This window comes from Triturus cristatus, chromosome 3_2 (genome assembly GCF_964204655.1).
Source record: "Triturus cristatus chromosome 3_2, aTriCri1.1, whole genome shotgun sequence".
Taxonomy (NCBI): Eukaryota; Metazoa; Chordata; class Amphibia; order Caudata; family Salamandridae; genus Triturus; species Triturus cristatus.
Genome location: NC_140584.1, coordinates 695130706 through 695157845, shown reverse-complemented (window position 1 = coordinate 695157845; position 27140 = coordinate 695130706). Strand labels below are relative to the sequence as shown.

The following is a 27140-nucleotide window of genomic DNA, read 5'->3' as shown; positions in this document are numbered from 1 at the left end:
ACCTCCTATACAAATGTCATATGGAGCTTTTCTAGATGAACTGGAAGATGATAACCAAGTCCAGGCTAACCAAAGGTCCATATAGAATAGAGTGGAAATTCAATGGAAATGAAATGGTGATGGGTAACATTGCTTAGGGAAATGAAATGCTTAATGCAACCAAACATTCAAAAGCACTATTTTTAGACCATCCTTTTTATATAATGCCCAATCTAAATGTTTTATGTTACTGTATAGATGCTGATGAGGTTCACATGTTGTTACATGCACGAAGCTTGCTGAATTTCTGGAACAAATTTGTAATGAGCCACGTGATATGACTAATGAAAAGTGTTAGTGTTCATGTATTAAAGGTCTAATTGAGGCTGTAAAGTATAATCACTAGTTTAGTTACTTAATTACTTAATGCTAGAGCTACACTATACTCATTAAACCTTAATGCTTTATTGTGCTTGGCCACAATCCATTCTTCCACAACGCACTGCACACGTCACCTACTGTCCTATTGACGTTCAGTAAAGCCAAGAGGAGCTGAAGTGTAAAAATTTAAAAATAGAAGCCTGGTGTAGACAATTTGTAAATGTGATTGTGGTACTAACAAAATTGACAGGCTCGTACAACCTTCTATGGGTCTGACTGTCTTTAGAATGAAACAGTTTGAACAAATATTTTAAGGGTAATTATTTAGCACTTTGGCTGAAATGTTTTGTTAGAAAATATTTAAAATGAAATATAACTTCTGATTCGTGGACAACATTCTGGGAATCCATAAATTACTATTCTTCCTCTATTACTAAACGATTGAGGGAAAGTTGCTTGTCACAGACATTAGGCACAATAAGTGGTACCATGTTGTTATAGACATACACATGATGTTTAGTTAGAACAACTACAATGTATTTAAAATACTTTTACTAAGAACACATTTCTGAAAAGCTTTCAACTTAATTTTGTAACAGTTTTTTTAACCCGTTGTTCTACTAATATTTTTCTGTCTACACACCTATTACTCATTTAGTCATCCGATGGCCAAAAAATGTTTCTTACATTAATTTGCTGTTGTTGATGAGGTGAGAAAATATTGTATAATCAATTACATAAAATATATTTACAAAATGTGCTCTTTTTGGGTACTTCTGGGGCAAATGTAATGAAATGGCAAATTGCTCAAGACATGAAATAAATAAGCACCTCTTTGATTTATGTGTAGTCATGTCATCATATTTTTTCAGAAATCAGTTTTATTTGCACAATGTACCATTTGTATCAATTACAGAGTGATGTTGTTCTTGTAACACAGCAAACTAGGGCGTGCCCACACACAGGATGTCAGCACAAGGGCCTGGGTTTGTCACATTGAAGCATAACTTCAGATTAATTGGGTCTATGGGCCACACTGTCCCTTTAACAGAGAAAAGGGTCTATTGAGTTCACAAAACTATCAGCATGCGCCCACCACTTCTTCAGGTGAACAACCCTGTAGTCTCATGTCAGCCAAGAAGGCACACTTGATGCGATCCTACATGGCACAGAACAGGCTGTGGACCTTCAAATTACCAATGACAGGCCTAGGCCTCAGTGCACATGCTAGATTAAAGTTCCAACTGGGGCAACAATATTTAGCATACCTTATTTTTCTGGTCAGGGGTACACACTCGTTTACCATGCAGGGGGGCATTTGTTTCCCCGAAAGGAGTCAAGTACGAGTCTAGCTGCAGTATTAAGCCTTTTGTATTTGCATGTCCCTCCCTAAACCACTCTGTTCTCTTCTGTAATCCCTTCTCATTTAGCAGTAAGTACTCCCTATTTTCCTGTCAATCCCACAGCAGTTTTTGTGGAGATTATTCAGCTAATCTAGATGTGAAAGGACAAGGATCTCAGCTGCAATTTTAAGATGATGTTCAGCTAGTCTGTGTTTTAGGTTCTTGATCTGGTTCAAATGCTATGCCGTTCATTTTTGCCATGTGCTGGATAAGGTCGCGGAGGATGGGAAGGTCATCATCCAATGAAAAGGCAAGTAATGTGGTTGGGGTGGCCGCCTGGGAGTGATGCCAGCATGCTGTTAGGTGTTAGGCTACAATTTCGTCCATGGCATTGCGGGAATTTGGCATGAACAGAAATAATTTGGTCATGAAAGAGTTGACTGTCACGTGTTTCTAATTCATTCTATGTTTTACTGTCATTCATATAAGAATTAAGAGCGTAAATGGACTGAATGAGTCAGTCTTAAAATATACTTAGATGCTGTCAGCATAATGATGAAAAGAGGTATATATGACAGATGCTGGTATGGAGCCTAGTGGGACACTGATTGACATGGGGTTGGGGTCTGAGATAGATTTTCAGAGGATTGAAATGAAGCATTTAAGAACAATTCTATCAGTACTCATGCTCTTTTGGAGGGGTTTAAAAAGTAATTTGTGGGTGACAGTGCCAAACATGGCTGGTAAGCGCAGTAGTATAACATGACTATGGTGACCCTCATCAAAATTTTGAAGAATAATGTTATTTACCATTAGTGTGGAGAAGCAGTGGTGCTGAAAGGTCTAATACCAGAGTTTTTTTTAATGTTTTGAGTTGAGAAGCAAGACCCAATTCAATTATTTTGGCCACCAAATGATATTCTCTGATGGGAAATAGTTATCTGCGAGAGCAGGTTCAACATTCTGTGTTTTTTAAGACAGGCTTTGTGGGGCTACACCATCTTAAAGAGAATAGTTTGTGTGTGAAAGCCCATGATAGAGCAGAGTTTGGAAAAGGTCCTTTGCCAGCGGGAGCGAAAGGGAGCATCTGAATACGAGGATGGCTTGGTGTCGTAGACAGCATATCATTCTTCGTCTGAGAAAGGAGAATAATTGCTCCATGTGTAAATCTTATTGGTGCTGGTTAGAAGTATGGATTCTCAGAAATGAGACGTCAATTATTGTGCCTGTGAGCTTTTTGTTTGAGAGGAAAAACGAAAACTGATTGCATCTGATATCACTGGCACCTAGGACGAAGAGAAGGGATTAGTTTGCTGGGTGATCATTTCAAATAATTTGGTCTAACATGGGGCAGAGAATGACAGTCTTGTATCGGTCACCTTTTAGCTTAAGGTATTTGAGGGAAGGAGAAGATTGGTATTACCTCCACATTCTTTCATCTTTTATGAGCATATTGCTTTAATGATAGCCAGCCTCTTGAATCTGGGGGTTGCACAGGACTGAGCTCTTTCCTAATCAATGGCCCTTGGTCCTTTCAGAAGGACAGTTTGAAGGTCAGGGTTTTCAGCATTCTTTGTTAGTGAGGGTCAACAGCCACAAATATTAGGTAATAATGTTATTTCTATATTCTTCACAGCTTGCACCTGGATGTTGCACAGAACCTTGTTGAGTGCACCATTATAAAGAGGTGTCCTTGTCATGAGGGCAGGAACACACTGTACTTGTGTCCATCTGTGCACATTGACCTAGGTGACCGGTGGCATGGTGCTTTCATCAGGTTATGCCTGTTGTGACCACCTCATAGGTGGACGGGTATGTACAGGGAAGCCCACCTCCTATGTATTTATTCTGCATCTCCATGTGGAGCTGTGCTGAACCAGCGAATGTTCTCTAATGGGATCATACGGTGGCCAGTGGGGCTTGCATGGGGCACTCACCATAAAAGGAACCTGCATTGTGGAGGCAGAATCTCTGTGAGCTCATTCATACTACACAAGTAGAATTACAGCCTTTTCCGTAAATCTCAACTTAGGTCGGATGATAAACAAAGCAGGCCAGTTTTAGGCATGTGAAGTGGTCACGGTGACTGCATTAAGCTCCAGGTAGAAGAGAATGATAGCCACTAGCAAAGCGAGTTAGTGAGTTTAAGTATCGTTAATGTTAATAAAGGTTTTATAAATCTAGAGCAATTTAACTCAAGGTGGCTCTCTTGTGCTAAGCAGAAATGGCTACATATCATTTATCCCATAACGGCACGAAGGTTAGGCCGGAAAGAGACATTTGGTGACAATTTGTAGTCTTTACAACATTAGAAACCTATGGCAATGCTATTAATTGGACATCTATAATTACTCTCAGAGTTTTTACTTTCTGCACTAATTCGGGAGAATGACCTTGTGTTACCAGCCACATTATTGGCTTCTATTAGGAACTGATCCACCTACCAACATTATTCCAGTTCTGTGGGGGGTCTAGAAGAACAAACAACTCATGAATTTCTCATAAGCACACAGTATACAAATGATGTTCTTTTACGCAAGATGGGTGGAGTTTAAGCATGAGCTGCGATCATCGGCATAGTTATAACAATTAATTCTGAGAGAGCAGATCAGTTAGACTAATGGAAGATTGTAGATGTTAACGAATAGAGGTGATAACTCCGACCCCAGTGGAACACCACCAGTGAGATTACATGAGGAGACTCACGTGGTGAGAGGGAGACAGTGAGCATTTTCCCAGCAGGAATAATTTTAGCCAGTCCAGAGTCACTCTACAGATACAAAGATATAGCAAAAGTATGGCAAAATGAAAATATAAATCAAAAAGGTTTAATGCCTCAACACCTTTGCCAAATCTCATCCATAACTCACCTATAATGAGGTAACTCTTGATTCAGTCCCTCTGGTTGGATATAAGCTAGCACTGGCCGACTAAAGGAGTATGTTGGTTTCCATAAGTAGTTGTAATAGGGCTACAAAAACAACTCCAGGAGCTTAAGAAGAGAAGGAAGGTTAGGAACTGGCCTACAATGTAGCAGATGTTCGGATCATAATCCTGCGGGCTCACAACCAAACAATCCTCAAAGGCAATACAACCTCAGATAGATGGATACTTCAGATGGATAAATGTTCATGCAATTCATTAAGAATGGTAAGAGTATGCCTGAATTTTAGGGTACAGCTCAACATTTGAGAACTTTATTGCCCCATTGGTTGGGGGTTCAACTGCAAGTCTAACAGGAATCTCTGCATGTGGGGCAATACCTTAAAAAACATAAGTGAAGATGAAGGCACGTAATAATGACTCGTCACTGCACATATCTTGTATCCCACCTCCAAAACGCAGCCCACAAAACTGCTCCCCACCGTCCACAATCGCCTCCTCTGCACTCCATCTATTGGGCAAAAAAGTGGGCACAATCACGCAACATTATTCACAGAACATTTCATGGAACTCAAAATGGAATTATGCAAGAGAAAGGGGGTGGGCGGACTTTGCGAAGTTGCCTTTCGCAAAATTCCGTGAAACGGCAAGAAATCTCCGCGAGCACGCGAAATTTTGTGTGCGCGCAGAGATTTTGCTGCGCCCGTCGAAAGTATCGCTTGTAAAGTGGCGCTACTGTGTTTGCGTGAGAATAAAACCAACCTGGTCACCGTGACTTGCTTTCCAAATATGCTGACGGACATACAGGCTATTTCACTTTCGGCCGCCATATTAAAAGGTCACTATTTGAAGCGCAAACCTCAAATGTGTGCGAGCTACATTTGTTACCCATGTTTATTTGATGCGCCTCCTGCTTATCTTGGCCTGTTGAGTTCTTAATGGTAGAGCCTCGGAAAAAGCATTTTTCTGTAAAAGGGAAACGTGCGAGGTGCATTAGTTCCAGAGACATTCCATCAAAGATTACCTTGCCGGTGTCTCTCTAATTTGCGGGTGCATGCCACGGGGTTTTGCTGGCATATGAAGCCCTTTACCGCAAGGCGTGTTTTAGAAATGTAGGGCGCATATGTGCCATAAATGTCAACACCTGGCTTTCAGGGCGGGCTAGCCCCGGCATCAAAAAGCACCGTTTTAATATCACCAGTACCTCTGCGATAGACTGACCCTCCTCACGTTGCATTGGCAAGTTTTGAAAAATTTTGCTAGGAAACTCAGTAAATTAGGGATTTCTGTATTGTCAGAATAGATTTTGATGTTCTTTCACTGGAAGGGTATGGTAATACTCGTGGTAATGGCTCAAAGGTGTCTTCCACTTCCTGCACCGGTAAACAGATAAATCCCCCGAGACTGCCGAGCCCCACTGCCACAGCGCCCCTCCGGATATTAAATAATTCATGCTCCAGTCCTGCAGGGCGCTCCCGCTCGCCATCCAACCACATTCTCAAATTGAAGTGATCTGGCTGAAGTATGGAAACAATATCCACGCACAATAAAGAAAAAAATAACAGTGACCGGCACTGCCTATCTGTACCTTGTAGCAGGACTTTTTTTTTATTTTTTATTTTTTTAAATCAGGGCTCTTGGTGAATTCATGCCCCGCAAATTCCGTTCCGCCGCGGATCGCGGAAGTTTCGACATTTTCGTGTTCCGTGCGGAACGTGAAAATGCCGAAATTTCGCAAGTTCCGCGAGCGGAACGGAATTTGGCGCCCACCCCTAGAAAGGATAATGTTATGTACCCAGTAAGCATCTGTTCTTGGCATGTAGAGCTGTAGATTCACGTGCTTTGCATACTCCTGCCATCTAGTGTTGGGTCCGGATGTTTGCAAGTTGTTTTTCTTTGAAGAAGCCTTTCCGGTCACAAGGTAAGGTGACTCCTCCTTTCGATCATAGTGGGCATGGGCATCAACTCCATTGTTAGATTGTTTTCCCGCTGAGGGTGAGAATGGAGTTAGTAAGTGTAGAATAGAGATGTCCATGCGTATAAATTTAAATAAAGAACTCCAACAACTAAAGGAGCCCGGAGAGGTGGGTGGGCGCACGTGAATCTACAGCTCTACATGCCAAGAACAAATGCTTACTGGGTAAGTAACATTACCCGTTCGAGGAGTGAGCTGTAGATCACATGCTTTGCATAGACTATGTAGCATTATACTCCCAAAGCGGTGGCTAATCTGTAGTGGTTGTAGTTTTTTTAAACAGTGTTTTGAGTACTGCCTGGACTACATTTGCTTGTTGTCTCACAAACACATCTACACAAAAGTGTGTGGTGAATGTGTGCAGTGTAGACCATGTTGCTGCCTTACAGATGTCGGTCAGGGGAATATTACCTAAGAAAGCCATAGTAGACCCTATTTTGCGATTGGAATGTGCTTTAGGGGATATTATTAGAGTTCTTTTTGCTTTAGCATAACATGCTTGTACACATTTTACAATCCATCTAGCAATATCTGACTTAGATATGGGATTGCCTTTGTGTGCTGGAGAAAAAGCAACATGTAGTTGCTTTGTTTATTGAAATTCTTTGGTTCTTTCTACATAATACATTATAACTCGTCTAACATCAAGTGTGTGTAGAGCTCGCTCTGCTACAGAATCAAGATGAGGAAAGAACACAGGTAACTCAACTGATTGATTCATATGAAAGGCTGAAACTACTTTAGGGAGAAATTTAGGATTGGTTTGAAGAACCACCCTATCTTTGTGAAGTTGAAAGAAAGGCTCTTGAGTAGTTAATGCCTGAAGTTCACCAACTCTCCTTAGTAAGGTTATTGCTATGAGGAAAGCAACCTTCCATGAGAGAAATTGTACCTGACCTTTGTGCATTGGTTCAAAAGGTGGACCCATTAGCCTTGTAAGGACTATGTTTAGGTTCCATTCTGGTGCAGGGGGAACCCCTCGTGGTATCACCCTTTTTAATCCTTCCATGAAGGCTTTGATCGTTGTTACTCTGAATAGAGATAAATGTTGTCTATTTTGCAGGTATGTAGCCACTGCTGCTAGGTGTAAACGAATGGCTGGGTAAGCCAATCCAGGCTGCTGTAAATGCAACAGGTAACAAATGATGTTTTGTACAGAGGCATCAAATGGATTGATGTTATTACAATAGATAACAAACCGTTTCCATTTTGCTGCATAACATGCTCTAGTAGTAGGCTTTCTAGCTTCTTTAAGAATATTCATACAGTCTGGTGGTAATTGTAAATAACCAAACTCTATGACTTCAGGAGCCAAATCGCTAGGTTGAGTTTTCTGTGAATTGGATGTCTGATTTCTCCATGGCTTTGAGTGAGGAGACTGGGTGTGAGATGTAGCTTTTGATGTGGCACCACTGACAGTTCTAAGAGGGTGGTGTACCAAGGCTGACGAGCTCATGCGGGGGATACTAATATCAGAGTGAAGGATGTTTGTTTGAGCGTTCGAACCAGTAATGGAATTAGTGGGAGAGGTGGAAAAGCGTAGGCAAATATTACTGACCAAATCATCCATAGAGCATTGCCTTTGGATAGACAGTGTGGGAACCTGGATGCGAAGTTTGGGCATTTTGCGTTGTGGAATGTAGCTGACAGATCTATCTGTGGAAAACCCCATTGTTGAAAGTAGGGAAGAAGAATTTGGGGGATGAAGTTCCCACTCGTGAACTTGTTGACTGTGTCAGCTGAGCAGGTCGGTAATTTGATTGTCCATCCCTGGAAGGTGTTCTGCTAGGAGATACATTTTGTGATGAATTGCCCAATTCCAAATGCTTTGTGTCAGGCGCGACAGCTGGAGAGTGTGTCCCTCCTTGTTTCTGTAGATAATACATCGCTGTCATGTTGTACGTGAGGACTAAGACAGTTTTGAGTAGAAGGTGAGTGTGGAAAGCTTTTAGTGCTAGAAACACTGGTAGAAGTTCCATGTAGTTGATGTGGAGACGCTTTGTGATTGTCTGCCCACAGCCCTTGTACTGTGTGGTATTGGAGATGAGCAATCCAACCTGTTAAAGATGCGTCTGCTGTCAGTACAGTCTGTGGAATCGGGTCTATGAAGGAGCGCCCTTTTGATAAGTTTTGGGGGTTCCACCACTGCAGAAAGCGATGGGCGCGGCTGTACCAACACTAGATCGGTTAATTGACCCTGCAATTGATTTCACTGACGCGCTAGACATTCCTGTAGAGGACGCCTGTGAAGCCTTGCGTGAGGTACGATTGCAATGCAGGATGCCATCATTCACAACAGTTGCATAAAAACTCTGGCTGGTAATGTTTGATTGGGTTGAAATTGTAGTATTGTGGCCTGAATATTGTGAAATCTGGCTACATTGAGAAAGGCTAGAGTTTTGAGAGTGTTGAGGATAGCTCCTAGATAAGATTGCACTTGCGCAGGGCACAGATGAGATTTCTATGCATTGATTGTGAAACCCAACTGATGAAGTAGGTGTACTGTTGCCTGAGTGTGCAGTATTCAGTTCTGATAAGTGCTCGCTTTGATAAGCCAGTCGTCTAAGTAAGGAAAAACATGGATGCATTGTCTCCTGAGATGAGCGACTACTACTGCGAGACATTTGGTGAACACTCTCGGGGCTGTGGTAACGCCAAATGGAAGTACCTTGAACTGGTAATGTTTGCCTGCTATCACAAATCTGAGGTATATCCGATGTGCTGGATGAGTTCGAATGTGAAAGTATGCGTCTTTTAGATCCAGAGTAGACAAAGTCGCCTTGCTGTAAGAGAGGAAGTACCTGTTGCAGAGTCACGATGTGAAAGTGCGATGACAGTATCTATTTGCTTAACTCTCTGAGATCTAGAATAGGTCTTAAGGAGCCATCCTTTTGGGAATTAGAAAGTAAAGGGAATAAACCCCTGACCCTTGGTACTGAAGTGGAACTGGTTCTACAGCTCCTTTGAGTAATAGAGATTGCACTTCTTGTTGAAGCAAGTGTTGGTGGTCTGTTGACAATTTGTGATATTGAGGTGGAATGTTTGGAGGGTTGTTGGTAGGCTCCAGGAAATAAACCATGTTGGATAATTCCAATCACCCATTTGTCAGTTGTTATTGATTCCCAAATGGGAAGAAAGTGTTAATGAATAGTCGGAGGGAAGTGTGGGGAAGTCACTGCTTGTTTGGAGAAGGAGAATTGCGGGGATGTGTTGTTCTTGCCTCTGCCCCTTGGACTGTTTCACCTGTAGCCCCCCTGAAAAATCCTCTTGCACAGGATGATTGAGAAGTGTTTTTGTAAGAGGAAGTGTTTTGGTCTGTCCCTGTGGATTGGGACCCTCCCCTGTAAAAAGAGAGTCCAAAGGAACCCCTGTTAGAGGGAGACTGAAGTGCTCCCATGATTTTCGCTACATCTGTATCTTTTTTCATCTTTGAGCATTTGATCACCCTCAGGGCCAAAAAGATGTTTGTCGTAGGGTATGTTTAGAATGGATTGCAGATACTTCAGGTTTTAAACCCTGAGACACATAGCCAGGCATGTCTGCGGAGTAGGATGCTGGTATTTATCCCTCTAGCTGCTGTGTCGGCTGCATCTAGAGTGCATCTAATGGAGGTGTTGGAAATCAGTTTACCTTCCCACACTAAGTCTTGTGCTTTTGCCTTATGCTTATCTGGGAGAAATTGTATAAGTTGTTCTATTTTGTCCCAGTGGGCTCTATCATATCTTTCAAGGAGACCTTGGGTGTTAGCAATACGCCAATGATTAGCTTCTAGCGCAGCTACACGTTTGCCAGAAGCATCGATTCGTTTTGACTCTTTATCTGGGGGAGGAGCCTCCCCAGTTGCCTGAGAATTAGCTCGCTTTCTAGCATCGGATACCACTACAGAATCCAGTGGTAACTGACCCTTAATAAAAATAGGGTGTGTTGGGGAAGGTTTATATTTCTTATCCACTCTAGGAGTGAGGATCCTAGCACATATAAGGGTCTTTAAAGATGTCGTCCGTGTGCCGTAATATACCTTTAAGCATAGGCAGTGTCCGACTGGATTTATGTGTTGCTAGAGTTTCAAAGAGAAAATCCTCCTCTAAGGACTCTTTATGGAGCTCTACCCCATGGTAGTGTGCAGCTCTAGCAATGAGCTCCTGATATGACAGATTGTCATCGAGTGGAGATGGTCTGGCAGGGTAAAGGTCTGGGTCTGTATCCTGTGGAGGATCAATGGTATAATCCGTCCAAGGATCTATTGGTGAGTGTGTATCAATATCATCAGTGTCATCTGCATGAAGTTGAGGTAGAGAAGACTGCCTTGATGTACTGTGCAAGGGATCAAATTGTGGCGAAGAGGGAGGAGGAGGAGAAGGTAGCGTGTGGAAAGGACTAGTCCCCACATGTTTCTTCTTCAATGGAATTTTAGAGCTGTCGTCATCCGGAAGCTTGTGTTTGGATGGCTGTTTCGCGTGGATATGTCCAGTATCAGGATTAAAATTGAGTTTTTTCTTTTTCGGATCCGATTTGAGTGGTACAATGTCCATGCTTGGATCCGACTGCGGTACTGGCAGCTGTTGAATTTTTGGCGCCAAAGCTTTCGGTGCCGAGCTGGAATGTCCTTTTAGTGCCGAGGAATGCTTCTTTGGTTTTGGTATTGAAGATTTAGTCTCCGAGCCCATTTTATGTTTGGATCCCGAAGGTTTTGGCTTGGAAGTGGGTTTTGGGCCAGTGTACCTCGAGCCGGAAGGCTTGACAGAGTGTTTCGGCGCCGAGCCGGAAGGCGGAGCGATAGGTTCCTCTTCTTGGTGCCGACCTTGGCCTGGAGGCAGAGGTGGTGCTAAAGCCTTAGATTTTCTAGAGACGGTGGAAGTGGGGGAACTGTCTTCCACACTCACATCACCTTGTCCTTGCGGCACATCGTCATCTTTGAGGACAATATGCATCTCTGCCTCAGAGTCCGATGCCGCTGAAGCGTGTTCTTCTTCGGCCTCTGAGACTTTCTCTTGGTCGGGGTCTTCGCCGAAGAGATCGGTGTGTCGTCCAACTGCTGCCGCTGCATCTCTCGATGTCTTGTTCTTTAAGCTCAGGGGACAAGCACAAGTTACACACCTGATGTAAGTCCATATGCGGATACTTTGCGTGGCACATGGGGCAGAATTTGAATGGAGTCCTTTCCATCGACCAGGTACCTGACCGACGCGGATAGGACGGAAAGCCACAAGTGAAAACCGCAATCGAAATTGGAGATTTCTTGATGTTGAGTCGAACCGCGGAGAAAAGGGAACGCGATCGAAAACAATACAGTCAAGGGGTGGATTGTGCACCGAGGGGAACCCAAGGACCGATTCCGAAATGGAGCGCAGCAATACACTTCCAAACCGGATGGCGGAAAAAAACAATCTAGCAATAGAGTTGATGCGGATGCGCGCTATCATCGAAAGGAGGAGTCACGTTACCTCGTGACTAGAAAGACTTCTTCGAAGAAAAATAACTTGCAAACATCCGGACCCAACACTAAATGGCAGGAGTATGCAAAGCACGTGATCTACAGCTCACATACCTCGAACACTCTGCTAGTCTTCAACAAGGCCGACTCCATCATCGCACCCCAACTCTGGGACATCAGCAACATCTCCTTCACCACCGCCACCTTCCCGGAGAGCTGGAAGCATGCCGAGCTCAGCGCCCTCCTGAAGAAACCGACAGCGGACCCCACCGACCTCAAGAACTTCTGCCCCATCTCGCTCCTCCCTTTTCCTGCCAAAGTCATCGAGAAGACCGTCAACAAACAGCTCGCCGCCTTCCTGGAGACGAACGGATCCCTCGACCCCTCACAGTCCGGTTTCCGAGCCAACCACAGCACCGAGACCGCCCTCATCGCAGCCACCGACGACATCAGATCCCTGCTCGACAACGGGGAAACAGCTGCCCTCATCCTCCTGGACCTCTCTGCAGCGTTCGACACAGTTTGCCACCGCACACTAATACAGTGCCTCAGCAACACTGGAATCCTAGAGAAGGCACTGGAGTGGATCATCTCGTTCCTCGCCGGAAGAACCCAGAGAGTCCGCCTCCCCTCGTTCCATTCCGCGGCCACCGAAGTACCCCAAGGATCCTCGCTCAGCCCCACCCTCTTCAACGTCTACATGAGCCTCCTCGTGGCCATCGCATGCCAACACAACCTTAACATCATTTCCTACGCCGACGACACCCAGCTGATCCTCTCCCTCACCAACGACCCCGCCAACGCCAGAGCCAACCTACACGAAGGAATGAAAGACGTTGCAGAGTGGATGAAGAACAGCCGCCTGAAACTGAACTCAGACAAGACGGAAGTCCTCATCCTGGGATCATCCCCCTCCGCCTGGGACGACTCCTGGTGGCCCCCTGCCCTGGGCACCACCCCCAAGCCAACGGACCACGCACGAAACCTGGGCTTCATCCTGGACTCCTCCCTCTCGATGACCAAACAAGTCAACGCCGTCTCGTCATCCTGCTTCAACACCCTGCGCATACTCCGAAAGATCTTTCGATGGATCCCCACCGAAACCAGGAAAACGGTCACCCAGGCACTCGTCACCAGCCGACTGGACTACGGGAACACCCTCTACGCGGGAACCACAGCCAAACTACAGAAAAGACTCCAGCGCATACAGAATGCCTCCGCACGACTCGTCCTGGACATCCCCCGCCACAACCACATCTCCGCCCACCTGAGAGACCTGCACTGGCTCCCCGTCAGCAAGAGGATCACGTTCAGACTCCTCACCCACGCACACAAGGCTCTCCACGACCTGGGCCCCAAGTACCTCAACAACCGCCTCACTTTCTACACGCCCACCCGCCAGCGGCGATCGACCAGCCTCGCCCTCGCCACCGTTCCACGCATTCGCAGAGCCAACGCTGGAGGAGGATCCTTCTCCTACCTGGCAGCAAAGACATGGAACTCCCTCCCAATCCACCTACGGCTGACCCAGGACCATCTCTCCTTCAGGAAGCAACTCAAGACCTGGCTTTTCGAGCAGTACCGAACCCCCTCCCCCCCTTCCACTCCCCCCCCCAGCACCTTGAGACCCTTGCGGGTGAGCAGCGCGCTATATAAATTGTTTGATTGATTGATTGATTTTTTTCAACCGCTGCATTCCAAGAACTTTCTACTACTAAATTTCTCCTCCACCCCCATACACAAGGCACACACAGGCAAAAGTGCCTTCTCCATTGCAAATACTGTCCTCTGGAAGGGGCTCCCCACAAATGTTTGCTTGGTTTCCGACCACATAGCTTGCAGTAAACCAAAGCATGGAAAACTAGCCTTTTTGCCCACCTCATTTAAACATCCCACGGCCTTTACTGCAAAACAGTATGATGCGACTCAGGTTACAAGTACACAAATGGGGTGCACCTTACAGATCAGGTTGATTAGAACAATAGTAATGAGTAGAATCTACGGACCTACGCCTCTCAGACACTATACTTATTTTGTTTGGTTGAAAGATTTACTTTACATCTACAAGACAGCTTTATTCAGGCTTGCTAAAAGGGAGGGCAATTCTGTCACAGGGGCACATAAATCTGTGTATCATCAATACGTTGATGGCAACTGTGATAATGTCTATGAACTATAACCCCTGGTGCTGGACATACATACTGAATAACAATTGTGAAAGCTGCCACCACTACAGGACCCAAATGGATATAGGCCCAAGGGTGGAACTATGGAACCAATAGCCCTTCTTTTATATTCCACTAAAATATAAAGACTTTAATAGCCACATATGTCTTCCAGTCTCAGAACAATAATAATCAATACTGGAAACCTTCAGATATTTAACTGCCAGCAACATTCCCCTCATAAATTAAAAGTCCTAAACCGTGTCTGAAAGGCATAACAGCCAAGAAATCAGGGAAACTCTCACGAGGCAGCCACAGGACTAAATACATTTTTTTCACAGCCACAACCAGGTAAACCACCCAAGACATAATAGATGTGAAGCAACGAGGTGATGCCAACATACCAGAACTTTTGTTATAAAGTCTTTCTTTGGGATTAGTGCATGCAGAATCCAGGTTGACAGAGTTCCCCATGAGCTCCCACAGCCCATCTGTTTTGCCATTAAAAATACCTCGACAAATTCAACATATTCAAGAGGATGTATTCAAAATTCGGATCCTAAATGTACCAGAAATTGTTCGGAAATACAATTCCTCACTTCAACAAACCAATTTTAAATTGAAAAATACTGGGAACATGTTTTAACGTTTTGGATATTTTAGCACAATCTTAGCTAACAACCTGAAAAAGCTCTCATTTTTTTTTTAACCTAAACCACTCCAACGTACAAACACATACGCATGTCTCTCTAAATATAATACGTTGCAAATGTGTGCCCTATAGTGTGGATTTCTATTTACAAGTACAGCTCTGAGCAGTTACAGCGCCTTTGAAATATTTCCAAAATAAATATTGGCGATTTAAACATATCAGTGCAAGTGTGGCTGATCCAAATTCACTCAAATAATGTTAATCAGTGCTGTTTGCATATGCACATCCATAATTGTATTCTTTTTAAGCCCTTCATAGCGTGCATGGAATTGGCATCCGTAGGGCTTATTTTTATGAGAATATACAGTCATATTCTCTATTTCGCCAGCTCACCGTCATGAGAACAAATTAGCTTTTTGTGGAATTTAAAAGGTGAACAGACACAGTTTGTGAGAATGGTGTGTTCTTTACCAAACACAATTTAGAACATATGTAAGTGGTTAAGACAGCCACTGTCTGTACACCTTCCACACTTTCACCTGCTGCTTATTCTGCCATTAGAAACGAGGGCAAAAGCAAAATGAATGAAAATGGAATGAGACTGAACCAGTTTCTTGGTCACATGCCAAGATGCCTTTACAGAATGTACTGCACTGCCATACCCAATAAATATTAACGGTACCATTTTTGGCAGATAAAGGGCGCAGTTTCAAACAGGAAAATGCAATCCCCCACAGAAAACCCCATTAGGAATTTACTGACAGGGGATCCTTAGAAACTCAGGAAACTCTGATATATTGATAACATTGGCTTTTGATACTCGTGAGATACATTTACTCAAGGGTTTAACTCACCAGTTCCAAACAGTGTCTGTGGCCAAAGGCGGCCGCATAGTGCACAGTGTTATACCCCTCCTTGTCCCGAATAGATGGATCGGCATCATTTTCAAGTAGGAACTCCAGGCACCTGACAAGAAATACTCAGCGTTACTGGAATAGGCTGCAACTGAATGCATAAAATACTTACTCATTAACATACAAATCAGCAATATGGAGAAAGGAAAAGCATCAACAAACACATCTCTCTGCCCGCAACCCTAAATGTAAAACTGATCATCGCCACAGACGAGGCATGTCTGATAACAGGGCAGCGAGATGCAAGAGGCAAGAGCACCAAAAAAGACGGGATTGAAGACGAAATGAGTCTATTACCAACAATCGTATTTTACGGCAATTCTCTTGGCAATGCAATCCAGAGCAGGGGGCAACTGAGCGGGTGGAGAGGTGGCCTCGGCGAATTGGCGATCGCTGACCTCAGAGAACCAGAGTAGGTGCGGAAAGTTCCCGGCCAACGATTGACTGCTCCTGCTTTTTGTAAATATGTAATTCGACAATTAATATTACGTGTAAAATAAAAGATTCGTTTTCAATAAGAGAAACTAAATGATTAAATATTTGCTTTATGTTAATTATGTTTTTATTTTATATGAATGAAAAACCGTGGACCTTTTATGCACAGATCCGCCTTTTTCACTGGATCACACATCTGTGACATTATAAAAAAAACATTGACAAATCCAGCAGTTTGTACTTTTATAGGTAAATGTGCTTCTTCAGGGATTGGCGTGTGTGGATGGGTCATAGGTGAATGTCAGAATAAGCCAGAGTGATATAGGTAACAAGAGAAAATCACCAACTCCCAAATAGAAGACTTCTTTAGGGATATCCCTCTAAGAGCTATTTCACAATCTGTCCAGGCTTCCCTGGAAACGTCCAGTACCCTTCAGAACTCAACATCAGCCGTGCAAGATATGACTCCCGGCAAAGTGCCCGGACCCAAGAGGTTCCTGTGCGAATATTTTAAATCATTTATCACTATTTTAGGGCCCCATTATCTGGCCACCCTGTCTCAAGCCCTGGAGGATCAACAATTGCCCCCGAACTGGAGACATGCCGAGATCGCGGTCTTCCCCAAACCCAGCCACCCACCGGAATCACCTTCATCATATAGGCCGATATCACTACTCAATATAGAGGCCAAAATATTTGCAAATAGACTCATGCCACTCATGCCAGACTTAGTATACCCGGTTTAGGCCAGCTTTATGCCAAAGCGGGCAACCAGTAACAATATACAGCGGGCCCGCAATGCGATAGCCGCGATCTACCGACTCGATCAACTGGCAGCACTGCTATTAGCCGATATCAACAAAGCGTTTGACTCGGTCAGCTGGCAATATATGTTCACTATGTTAAAACATTTAATTATGGGCCTCAAATTTATAGTTCTTATTCAACTTCTCTACATCCCAGCGGTTTCCAGTTGGCCGAGGCACTCAGCAGGGCTGCCATCTATCTCCTCTGATTTTCGCTTTGGTTATCGAGCCGCTGGCGGCCTGGGTTCGACTGGTTGGGGTAATGCGTGGATTTGATGGACACTTGGGATCTCAAATCGCATTGTACTGTATGCGTATGATGTCCTCTTCTTCTTTACAGATCTGCATAGGTCCGGACCAAGAATTCTACAGATTATGCAGATCTTTGGGGAGACGTCCAGACTAAGTATAAATAATCGAAAAACCCTTGTGTGGCCTATTCGGGGCTCTCTGGAACACGGACGCTGGATTCAAGAGGTAACAGTGGCCAAGAATGGGTTCAAATATCTCGGCGTATTCTTGATGGATACCCAATCTCTCTCTTGGGACCGAAACATTGGTACCCTTACAGAGCGGGTAAAGGTGGAAGTTAAGGCATGGGCCAGTCTCCCTTTATCGCTGTATGGTAGATCACCTATCTTCAAAACGGTGTCCCTCTACGGCTAGGTTGGCGCTCCGCACCCGCTTTCAATCAACATATTGTGGTGGAATAGCTGCAGCAGACATCAGATCATACCATGCTGCTGCTCATCTACATGTACTGAACGAGTGGTGGTATGGCTCCAGGTCTGACCCAGCTTATAGGGTGGAGCACTGGATAATGGACGATTCCTCCCAATATTCCAATCTATACAATAGATCGATCCCAATGACACTCCCATCCAAAGCAAGTGTAGTGTTCATAGTGTGGCGACAATCCCTTTGTCGGATGGGGTGGTAGGGTCAAATCACCAGGGAGACCCCATTGTGGCACAATCGTCTATTTCCACAGATGGCAAATCTACAAGGCTTTGGGCAATGGGACCGAATCGGGATCACATCGGTTGGAGATGTAATACGAGGGTTGGTTGTAAAATCATTCCAGGACCTACAGGGCGTATTCACGCTTCATCGTAGTCAATTCTATAGATACCTGCAACTCCGTCACGCCATACACCCATATATACATGATCTATCTGAGATCCCAGAATTCAATCCGTTAGAAGGCAAACTACTCATGGGTGACCTAGTAGACCACAAGATTACCAAAATCTATCAAACCCTAACCACAAATAACCCTAGCACAATAAACGCATTACGGAGCAAGTGGGAGATTGATTTAGGACCCCTAGACGAAGAAGACTGGACAGAAACCCTAAAATCACCCAGAGGGCCAGCCATATCCACACGCCTTAGACTCATACAGTTCAAATACCTCCACAGAACATACTACACCTGAGTTATGCTCAAGTTATGGAGCGCCGGACTGATTACTTCCCCCTCAGTGCCTCTGTTGCAAACAAGAGGAGGGTTCCTACCTTCATACCACATGGTCTTGTTTGGTACTGAAATACGTCTGGTCAGGAGTGTTAGGATGCCTGGGGGGTGGGGGTGGTTAGTGGACCTCCTGAATTCTCCAAAGTTTACATTATTACATTTTGCAGAGGGAATTGGGTGGAGTATCTACAAGCAACACCTGTTGTTTCTGGGGCTCACAGTGGCTAAACAAGACATTGCTAGATTGTGGAAGGCTGAAGAACCGTCCAGAATTGGAGCTTGAAAACGAGGCATGGACTTCAATATGGGGCTGGAAATCCCTGTGTTCGTAGCATGCGGATGCCCCCAAAGGCATATCAAAATTTGGCAGTGATGGGCTGATTACAGAGATCTGCCACTGGAGGCTTTGAATAAAGCTCTCAGATCATCGGATAACTGGTCTATTGTACGGGAGTGCGTGTCTGCACATCAGGGACAAAGTACGATTCCTACCTATTGATAATGAGCGGGGTTTGAGGAGGGATGTGGGATGCGTGGGTGCATATTTTTCTATGTTTAGATTAAATCAAAAATTGGGCATTCGAAGTGTTACAGCCAGGTTTGTAGACGCACTATGTGACAAGCACAAACTTGGTATGCAACAACAATCCGAATCACTGTGCCGGACAGGTCCAGTCTGTATTTTATTAAATGCCAATAAAATAGGTTTTGAAAAAAAAAAAGAACAGGCCAAAGTGCAGATGAATTAACAAATTAGTGAGTGATGGGTGGATGAGTGGGTTAGTGACTGAGTGCGTCGCTGTATGAATGGGTGGGTAAATATATGGATAGAGTAAGTGTGACTTCATGGAAGGATGAAAGTATGAGTCAGTTATTAAGGGAATGGCTAGACAGATTAAAGAATAATTGATAACAATCAATAGCTGATATTTTACCCCTCTCTCCATACAGATCGTTTTAGCCCAGCGAATGCTGTTTCTAACCAGGCTGAGAAAGAGGTCAGTACATAAACACATTGCTCATCCATTCAGTGACAAAGGTTTCATATGGGCTGACGGGAGGAAGTCGGTGAGGGGACTGTGCATCTTGTAAGGGCATGAAAGCATACCCACAGCTATCGCAGGGCGCTGCATGTTACATTCCATGTACTCTTTTATTTCGAGAGGTTGTTGGCCTTTGTATTAAGAGTGAGGTGGTGCACAGGGCTGTGTGACTTGTCTCCCAGGCATGGCCACCAGCAGCAGGCCTGTGATGCTAATCATTTACCTTCTTATCTGTAATTGAGAGGGCATACATGCTTGGCAGGAGTGGGAAGTGGGCTGTCAGATGCTGTGATAGAAGCCAAGACAGTGTTGGCATGGAGGGGGGCACTTGCTCGGAGCCCTCCCTAACTGGATAAAAGCCTCCCAATGGCAGGATTACCCGCCCACTGGGCACTCTGGAGCTGCCCCTTGGGACCTTCAGAGCACCTCTGGAGAGCTGACAAGAGAGAAGATGAAAAGTTGCTGTGAAGTGGTCCTGTTAGGTGTCTCGACCCTGGCTACAGTGAGAGTACACACCTTATTATCGACATAGACTCCCATTGGCACCCACAGTGTAAGAAGTGTAGTGCTGCGGTGGTAATTTACGCCCTCTCCACCAAGAACTCCCTGGCTCCAGGAGAAAAAACTGCAGCATTAAAACGTACTTGTCTTTTTAGAGCTAAAGCTGTCCAGAGCCAGACACCAAACAAAACCTCTTAAAATGTTCCTCCAAGAGAGACTGGCAGCCTGATTTTGATTTTAATCATGTTTAAGGAAAATAAGTTCAGATCTTTCTTGAGCGACATGTCCACATAAATAAGAAGCTAATGTTTCAAACTGCCTCAGGTTAACCGACCTGCAGCTATGAGACATTTTTGAAATTGTGAAATTTTTCAGTTGAGCATGGTCGCACATTTTGCCAACAAATATTTTCTCTCTAAGATACTTATTCAGAAAGGTAAATTTGAATGTTAGTAAATCGACACGTATAAATGTACTCTTACAATTTGTAGTCAATTGACTACTTTTGGCTGATCACTATGTTCGAATGTAAATTTACTGCAAAGTGTAGACTTACATGTCCCCACTTCCTGAAAGAGGGGGTGAAGACACATTTCCGAGTGTAAAGTTACTCCAGTCAAGGAGGACCCAAAACAGCAGTAGCTCAGATCGAAGATATGCCTAGCACTACACGTCACCACTGGTGTTGCAACACTCGCCCTTGACTTTTAAGAATATATATATGAATCTAATTTAAGATAATTACATTCAATGTTAAAGAAATATGGTTAAAAATATATTTTATGATCAAAATATTTAAATAACCTTTCTAACATAAAACTAAATGTAACTATTATTTATATAAAAAGTAAACTAATTTAAAGTTACATATATGTTTTTGTAATCTGTAATACAGAATTAGAAAATACAAACATTCTATTTTAGGTTGGATCTTTTAAAATAAATCCTTAAAAAATAGTTTTAATTTCATGTATATAAATTAATTATATATTTAATTTATAATATACGTTTATGGTTTTAGGAACTAAGAGCTAAATTACTAAATTGACGTCCTGTAAATTAAATTGATATTTTCCACTGGATTTTCTATACTTGCACTTTCGGCAACTGGCATGTTTTGCAATGGGGTGGACTTATATATTATTAACAATATTAATTGTAATTGCTACACCTGAATAGCAGTACCCATCACCTGTCGGTTCACACTAACAGATGATAATATGGTACAATGTTGGAATAGTAAAGTGCTGCCGAACACAGGCAAACGCCGGCAGAAATTAATGGCTAATGTATCGAAAGTTTACATAATACTAGCATGTGTGCCGGTGCACTTCGAGCTCAGCTGTCATGCATAGAATGTGCACAGGAAGGGACCAACGTGCCCAAGTCACAGGACTGCTGCTCCTTGTGCATACAGGTCTGTAGCCATGCGGTTACGAACCTCTGTGTTTGTGAAAGCATTGCATATATCGGGGTCAGGCAGAAATAAATAGATGTTGAGTCACACGACTAGGGAACTCCTATCTTTGCTGACCTTCCAATGACACAGTTCATGTTACGCAGACATAGATTAGAGGTCTGTGTTTAGCTGACTAGCTGCCACCATGCTGGACCACAGCCAATGGCAGTTCCCTCAGGAGGCTGTGGTTGCATATCAGTCAATGAATAATAGGGTGGATTGCCCGGCAGCCAGGGCACGTCCATGCACCCAGGGCCAATGACCTGCTGTGGCTGGATTATGCTCTGACCACTGCGGTGACAGTCCAGCTCCCAAAATGAGCCCAGCACATGCACACATTAAAGGCTCAGGCACTATTACGAAGAGCGACTGCAAGGTATGCGATGTATGAGGGAAGGACTATTGAGTCATTCAGCTTTGCCGTGTGGACACATGCTTTCTCCAGAGTTCATGCCTGTGGTTCCCGCGCGGCCTTGCGTGGTGCTTTGCCGATGTTCACTGCACGGAGTCGCTTCCTTCTTTGGGAGAGTTCAAGGCTTCTTTAGTTAGTTATGGTCAGTTTAGGGACTTCATTGACTGACTGCTGCCACTCACCCAGATCTGGTAATCACCAAGACAATACTGGTTCAAAGTACTTCCTGATTGGACTAGAGAGTCTCTCTAATGCTACATCGTGTGCTTTATTTGGAAAGGCCAAGTTAATAATAAGCACTTTTGAGAAAAGGCCTTGACGAGACCTGGGGCCAATCGTCCCTTGACAGTATCTCCCCGTGAGTATCATGGGCCCGGCATGGCGTCCATCCAGCTTGTGGGGCAGGGCGCCCCCATAAGCTTCTCTGCATGTGTGGCCACAAGCATCCCTTGATGGTCTCCCCCTGTGAGTATCATGGGCCCGGCAGGGCGTCCATCCAGCTTGTGGGGTAGGGTGTCCCCATAAGCTTCTCTGCATGTGTGGCCACAAGCATCCCTTGACGGTATCCCCCCGTGAGTATCATGGGCCCGGCAGGGCGTCCATCCAGCTTGTGGGGCAGGGCGCCCCCCCATAAGCTTCTCTGCATGTGTGGCCACAAGCATCCCTTGAGAGTATCCCCCCGTGAGTATCATGGGCCTGGCAGGGCATCCATCCAGCTTGTGGGGTAGGGCGCCCCCATAAGCTTCTCTGCATGTGTGGCCACAAGCATCCCTTGATAGTCCCCCCCCCCCGTGAGTATCATGGGCCTGGCAGGGCGTCCATCCAGCTTGTGGGGCAGGGTACCATCATTGGCTTCTGCACGTGCTGGCCTCAAAGCACGGCACGGATACAGAACCTCCAAACTCCAAGCAGAGGCACCTGAAGCAACCTACCAACAAGTCTCCTAAAAAATGTAAGTGCCCTGAATCACCAAAACATACCGGAAACAACACAGTCCAGCCACAAAACAAAGCATGTGCACCCCAAAAATATAATATAAAGTGTGCACTGTCACTCCCTCTGCAGACAGTGTGCGCCCCACCTCTTCCCTTCAGTATATGAATAAATGCTGTGGTGACAGAATCCCAGCAGCTGCTGACCGCCTCTCTGAAACTGCTGCTGAGTGCAGCTACAGATGAAAGGAGGACCCTCTTGAGATGACCAAACATGATGACATGCGCTGTTAATTTAGTCTAGCCCCACCTGGCAGTGGACAGCATATGTTCAGATGGCTAATTATTTCCCAAGAACAGCTGCCTGACCCCTCCTCAGGGCGGTCTGTCATTTTACTCTTAAAGAGACAATATTGGCCTTTGCATCACTTTAAATGCAAAACATTTTTCGTATATTGGTTTTAAATATTTATATAAACTACAACTCCTTGCTCAGGCCCACGTTTCAACTTAGTGGATATTTCTTTTATCCAACGCCATTAAAATAAAGTAAATATATGTGCGACAGGCGCGCCACAAATAGGAGTCCAAACGTATCTGGAATCAAATGCATATCTCCTACCTGATTCAAAATGTATAATGGTCATGACAAATACTGTATTGACCTAATGCATAGTTTTTAACTTTAGTTTCGTTTTCTCCAAAGAACAGTCCGTGTAGCCACTTGACAATAAAAAAAGAATGCTTTTATATGTCCCTAAAAATGCACAATGGTGATTTTGTGACATTGCATATGACAGTACTGTTTAATTTGATGCACTTTAAAAAGGACATTTAAACTATGTATAGAATGCTCAGCCACAGTGCTTAGCGAATGGTTACTTTTTATCACCGCCTACCTAAGTCCACGAAGTTCTCCGTGCTTCATCTGATCTGCTAGACGCATGGTTATAAGGGGCAACATGGTCAGCCAGAATGCAACGCAATAAAGATGTGGCTGAAACTATGATTATTAGAGTAGGTACCACCCTGAAGCACAGAGGTACCACAACCTGCAACATGGGAAGCAAGTCCAATAGCAGAATCTAGCATGGCTGAAAGCGGCTAACCAGAGTTCGTGATAACCCCGCTATTCAGTATTTCCTTCTAGAAGATGGGCATGGTCTAGCGTTCTATTTCATTTTTCAATGATGAATTTATGTAGCATCTTTTGATTTCCCCTGAATACGGGGTGGTCTTGTGCCGTACCAATTTGGTTTTGAAATAGACTCCACCGAACAAGGGGTTTGCTTCCCTTATTGGGAGACTGCTGTGGTAAGATATTGCCCCAAAACATAGTCCATTAACTAAAATCTATTCCTACAGCAAATTCACCTCCCTGTTCACTTCTGAAAATTGCACGATGCGACTCTCTACATAAAAGACTGCCCTACGGTTTCCTGTCCTAATAACATTTAGCTTGGTTAGGCCTATGAATATTCGCATAAGGTATTCAAGTGTGGCTATGGCCTTCTTTTATGGATAATCATTCATGGATCCCTCGGATCCGTGGGTCTCTATGCCTTGGCTCCGTTGGTCTCCTACCCCAGTTTCCTGAATCTTGAGCCTCCGCATCCAATTCGCCACAAGGGTTTAGTTTTTCTGGGTTTTCAATGGTGATTCTGAGCCTGTCTGACTCTATCCCCTCTGCGCTACGTTTTACACGCCGTGCGCTTCCAGAGTCCTTCAGGCCTTTGAAGGCGACTGTGAGCCCTCGGTTTGCCCTGCACACTGGAACAATATTTTAGTCCTCCTGCTGTTCTCTTTTGGGCCTCTCCCATGATTTCTTCTGGCTGTCAACACATTATTCCTATAAATATTATAAAATTGCCTTTTCTTCCGAGGAGTGTGTGTGTGGCTCAGGCACTTCTTTAAGCCCTGGTACTGGGACTTTTTCGAACTAAGCTAGTCCTGGCGACGATCCTGTCATTGTTTTTACAGATTGAAACGGCATCGACAAAGAGTTATTCACTGACAAATAATTGTGATTTTGCCTATGAAAAATGTGTTTAGAATGTTAGGCTTAAGTGTCTTTTGCAACTTATTTCCCTTTAAGATTTTATACACACCTGTCTTCACTGTACGCATCACTGTACGAGCACCAGAGCACTAAGGACCACTGCTGTATCTTTGTTAAATTATTCTCCGTTTTGAATTATAAAGAGTTTTGATTTATTCATATATGTGATCATCTTTTCTGATTTCAATATTTGATTTATTATTATCCTTTAGAAATGATACCGCTATTGGCTATGTTGTGCATGAGGTTATACAGAGAGCCCTGGTCTGTATGGGGTTTATTGGTCATGTAGAGTTCACATACCGGCTAGTGAGAGCAGGGAACTCTTCGCCTGATGGCCAATAAACTGCATCACTCCTGTTAATTATTTACTTTTGCGTTGAGCATTGTTATGTTGATCGGGTAGATCACGTTTGCTCCACTGGGTTTCCAAGAGAAGTCACTGTAATGTCAAACTTTGATACCCTTCCCTCTCAGCGAAGGACCTCTTGCCTACCAGTGCGCAGGCTCCACAGGCACGGAGGGGGCTCAGGTAGGTTGGTAAGGAATTGAGGAAAGTGGCTCTTATGGGGAGCTGCAGGTGTGCTTGGGAGGAAGCTGCATAGTGGTGAAAAGTAATAGTCAGAAGGGTCCAGGGGAGGCTGGTTGGGTGTTCTTGGGGGCGGGGACCATTGACTAAGCATGTGCTTCTTTATCTGGCCTCTCTCAGCTTGGACCTGCATACTGTCCTGCTGCTGGTGAGAGGAAAGAACTGAGAACTTCAAGCATTACCCTCCCCCTTTTTAATGAACTCAGAGCCAGATTCAATGGTCAAGTACTTCGCGGACCCTCCTGGAATCACTGCGAGGTGCCTTTATTTGTTCTAACTCTAGGGGCACATGTTGTTCATAGAACAGAAGAATGCTATATAATGTGACTTACACAGCTGGATAATTGGTATCTTACTCCAGTGTATCTGATGTTGGACCTATTACATGCATCAAGGTAGATTACACAATGCCTAAGAACTTTTGAGAAAATGGATTAAGATCACTGGCGTGCAGGTTCCCATATAAAAAGAAAATCATATGTGGCCCATTAGAACAACAGAAAACACCTGGAAGAAGACTTCCCTGTATACTGCACTAAATGAAACAAAAATCGGTGATTGTCTGCCAAAGAATTCTTGATAAACAGCAGCAGCCGCTTCTTGAGACTTGGCCTTCTTTGACCTTATGCCAAGATGAAGAAAAGATGGTTTCCTGCTCTGGTCCACAGGGCTATTTGTTTTTGACAGCTAGAAAGGGGTAACTTCAGTCTACAGAGCCGGAGATCCGGGAGGCTGAGGAAGATCCAGGACTAGAGCAGGAAGGGGCTGCATCACAGGATCCCATTCAACTATGGTGCCACTGCGGGGACTGTAAAGGGTCTGCAACAACTTGTTGGGGGCCCCTAAACTGAAATCAAAAAGCCATTTCAGATTAACAACTCTAAAAACTTTTTTTGAAAACCTACTTTGTTTTCTAAAAAAGGTACTTAATTTACAGGGCAAAAGATTTACAAAGTGGACTACTTGCCCATCGACCACTCTAGGGCCTTATTTAGAGTTTACCTGATGGGATAATCCGTCACAAATGTGGTGGATGTCTCATTTCCTGTATTACAAGCGCACTATAGCCTACGGTTCTTGTAATACAGCAGATGGGATATCTGCAATATTTTGACAGAGTATCCAGTCCTCCAAACTGCAAATAAGAACCTTAATACCTTGCTCCACTCAGAAATTTTCCAAATTGAAAATTATTACTCACCAAGTGCTCCCACTTTGTAGACTGTATCCCTGGAGTCCAGCCTGTTACTGCCTCTAACTTGTTCTTGCTTGTATTTTTCTTGCTCCAAAAATTATTTTAAGTGTGACAGAAATTGTCAATACAACTGTCTGCACTGGAGACCTGGTCACTTGAAGTTCTTAAGTCATTGAAAGCTGACAGTCGACATTTCTAATTATTTTTCAATTTTCGTTTCACTTCATTGCAGCATCCATGCGCTTTTGATTTTGCTGGGGCATTTTTAGCTTAACTTCTGAAAGTCTTGTTTGATTTTCTTGAATTGTTCAAATCATTTTTAACACCTTATCTCCTTTTACTTAAACTTGATGTGGATCTGTAGGTCTCTAGGTTCTTTATGTCTTTAACTGTATTTCCATTTAGTTGGTATTTTATGTACAGCAACTTACATATTTTCCATGGGGATTGGTGTGCTATTCAAACTATGCTACCCAGATTGAGCAAAGGCTTTCTTCACCTAATACA

The 27140-nt window shown here is 44.1% G+C and overlaps 1 protein-coding gene across 6 annotated transcripts in view; it reads right to left on the bottom strand.

Moving 5' to 3' along the window:
- ANKRD44 (ankyrin repeat domain 44) overlaps window positions 1-27140 on the bottom strand; it is a 744373-nt gene that overhangs the window by 238107 nt on the left and 479126 nt on the right. For all 6 annotated transcript variants that reach the window (XM_085648750.1, XM_085648754.1, XM_085648751.1 and 3 more), the window contains exon 16: window positions 15667-15778. In XM_085648750.1, coding sequence (XP_085504876.1) covers window positions 15667-15778 — 112 coding nt within the window. The remainder of the gene's footprint in view (window positions 1-15666; window positions 15779-27140) is intronic.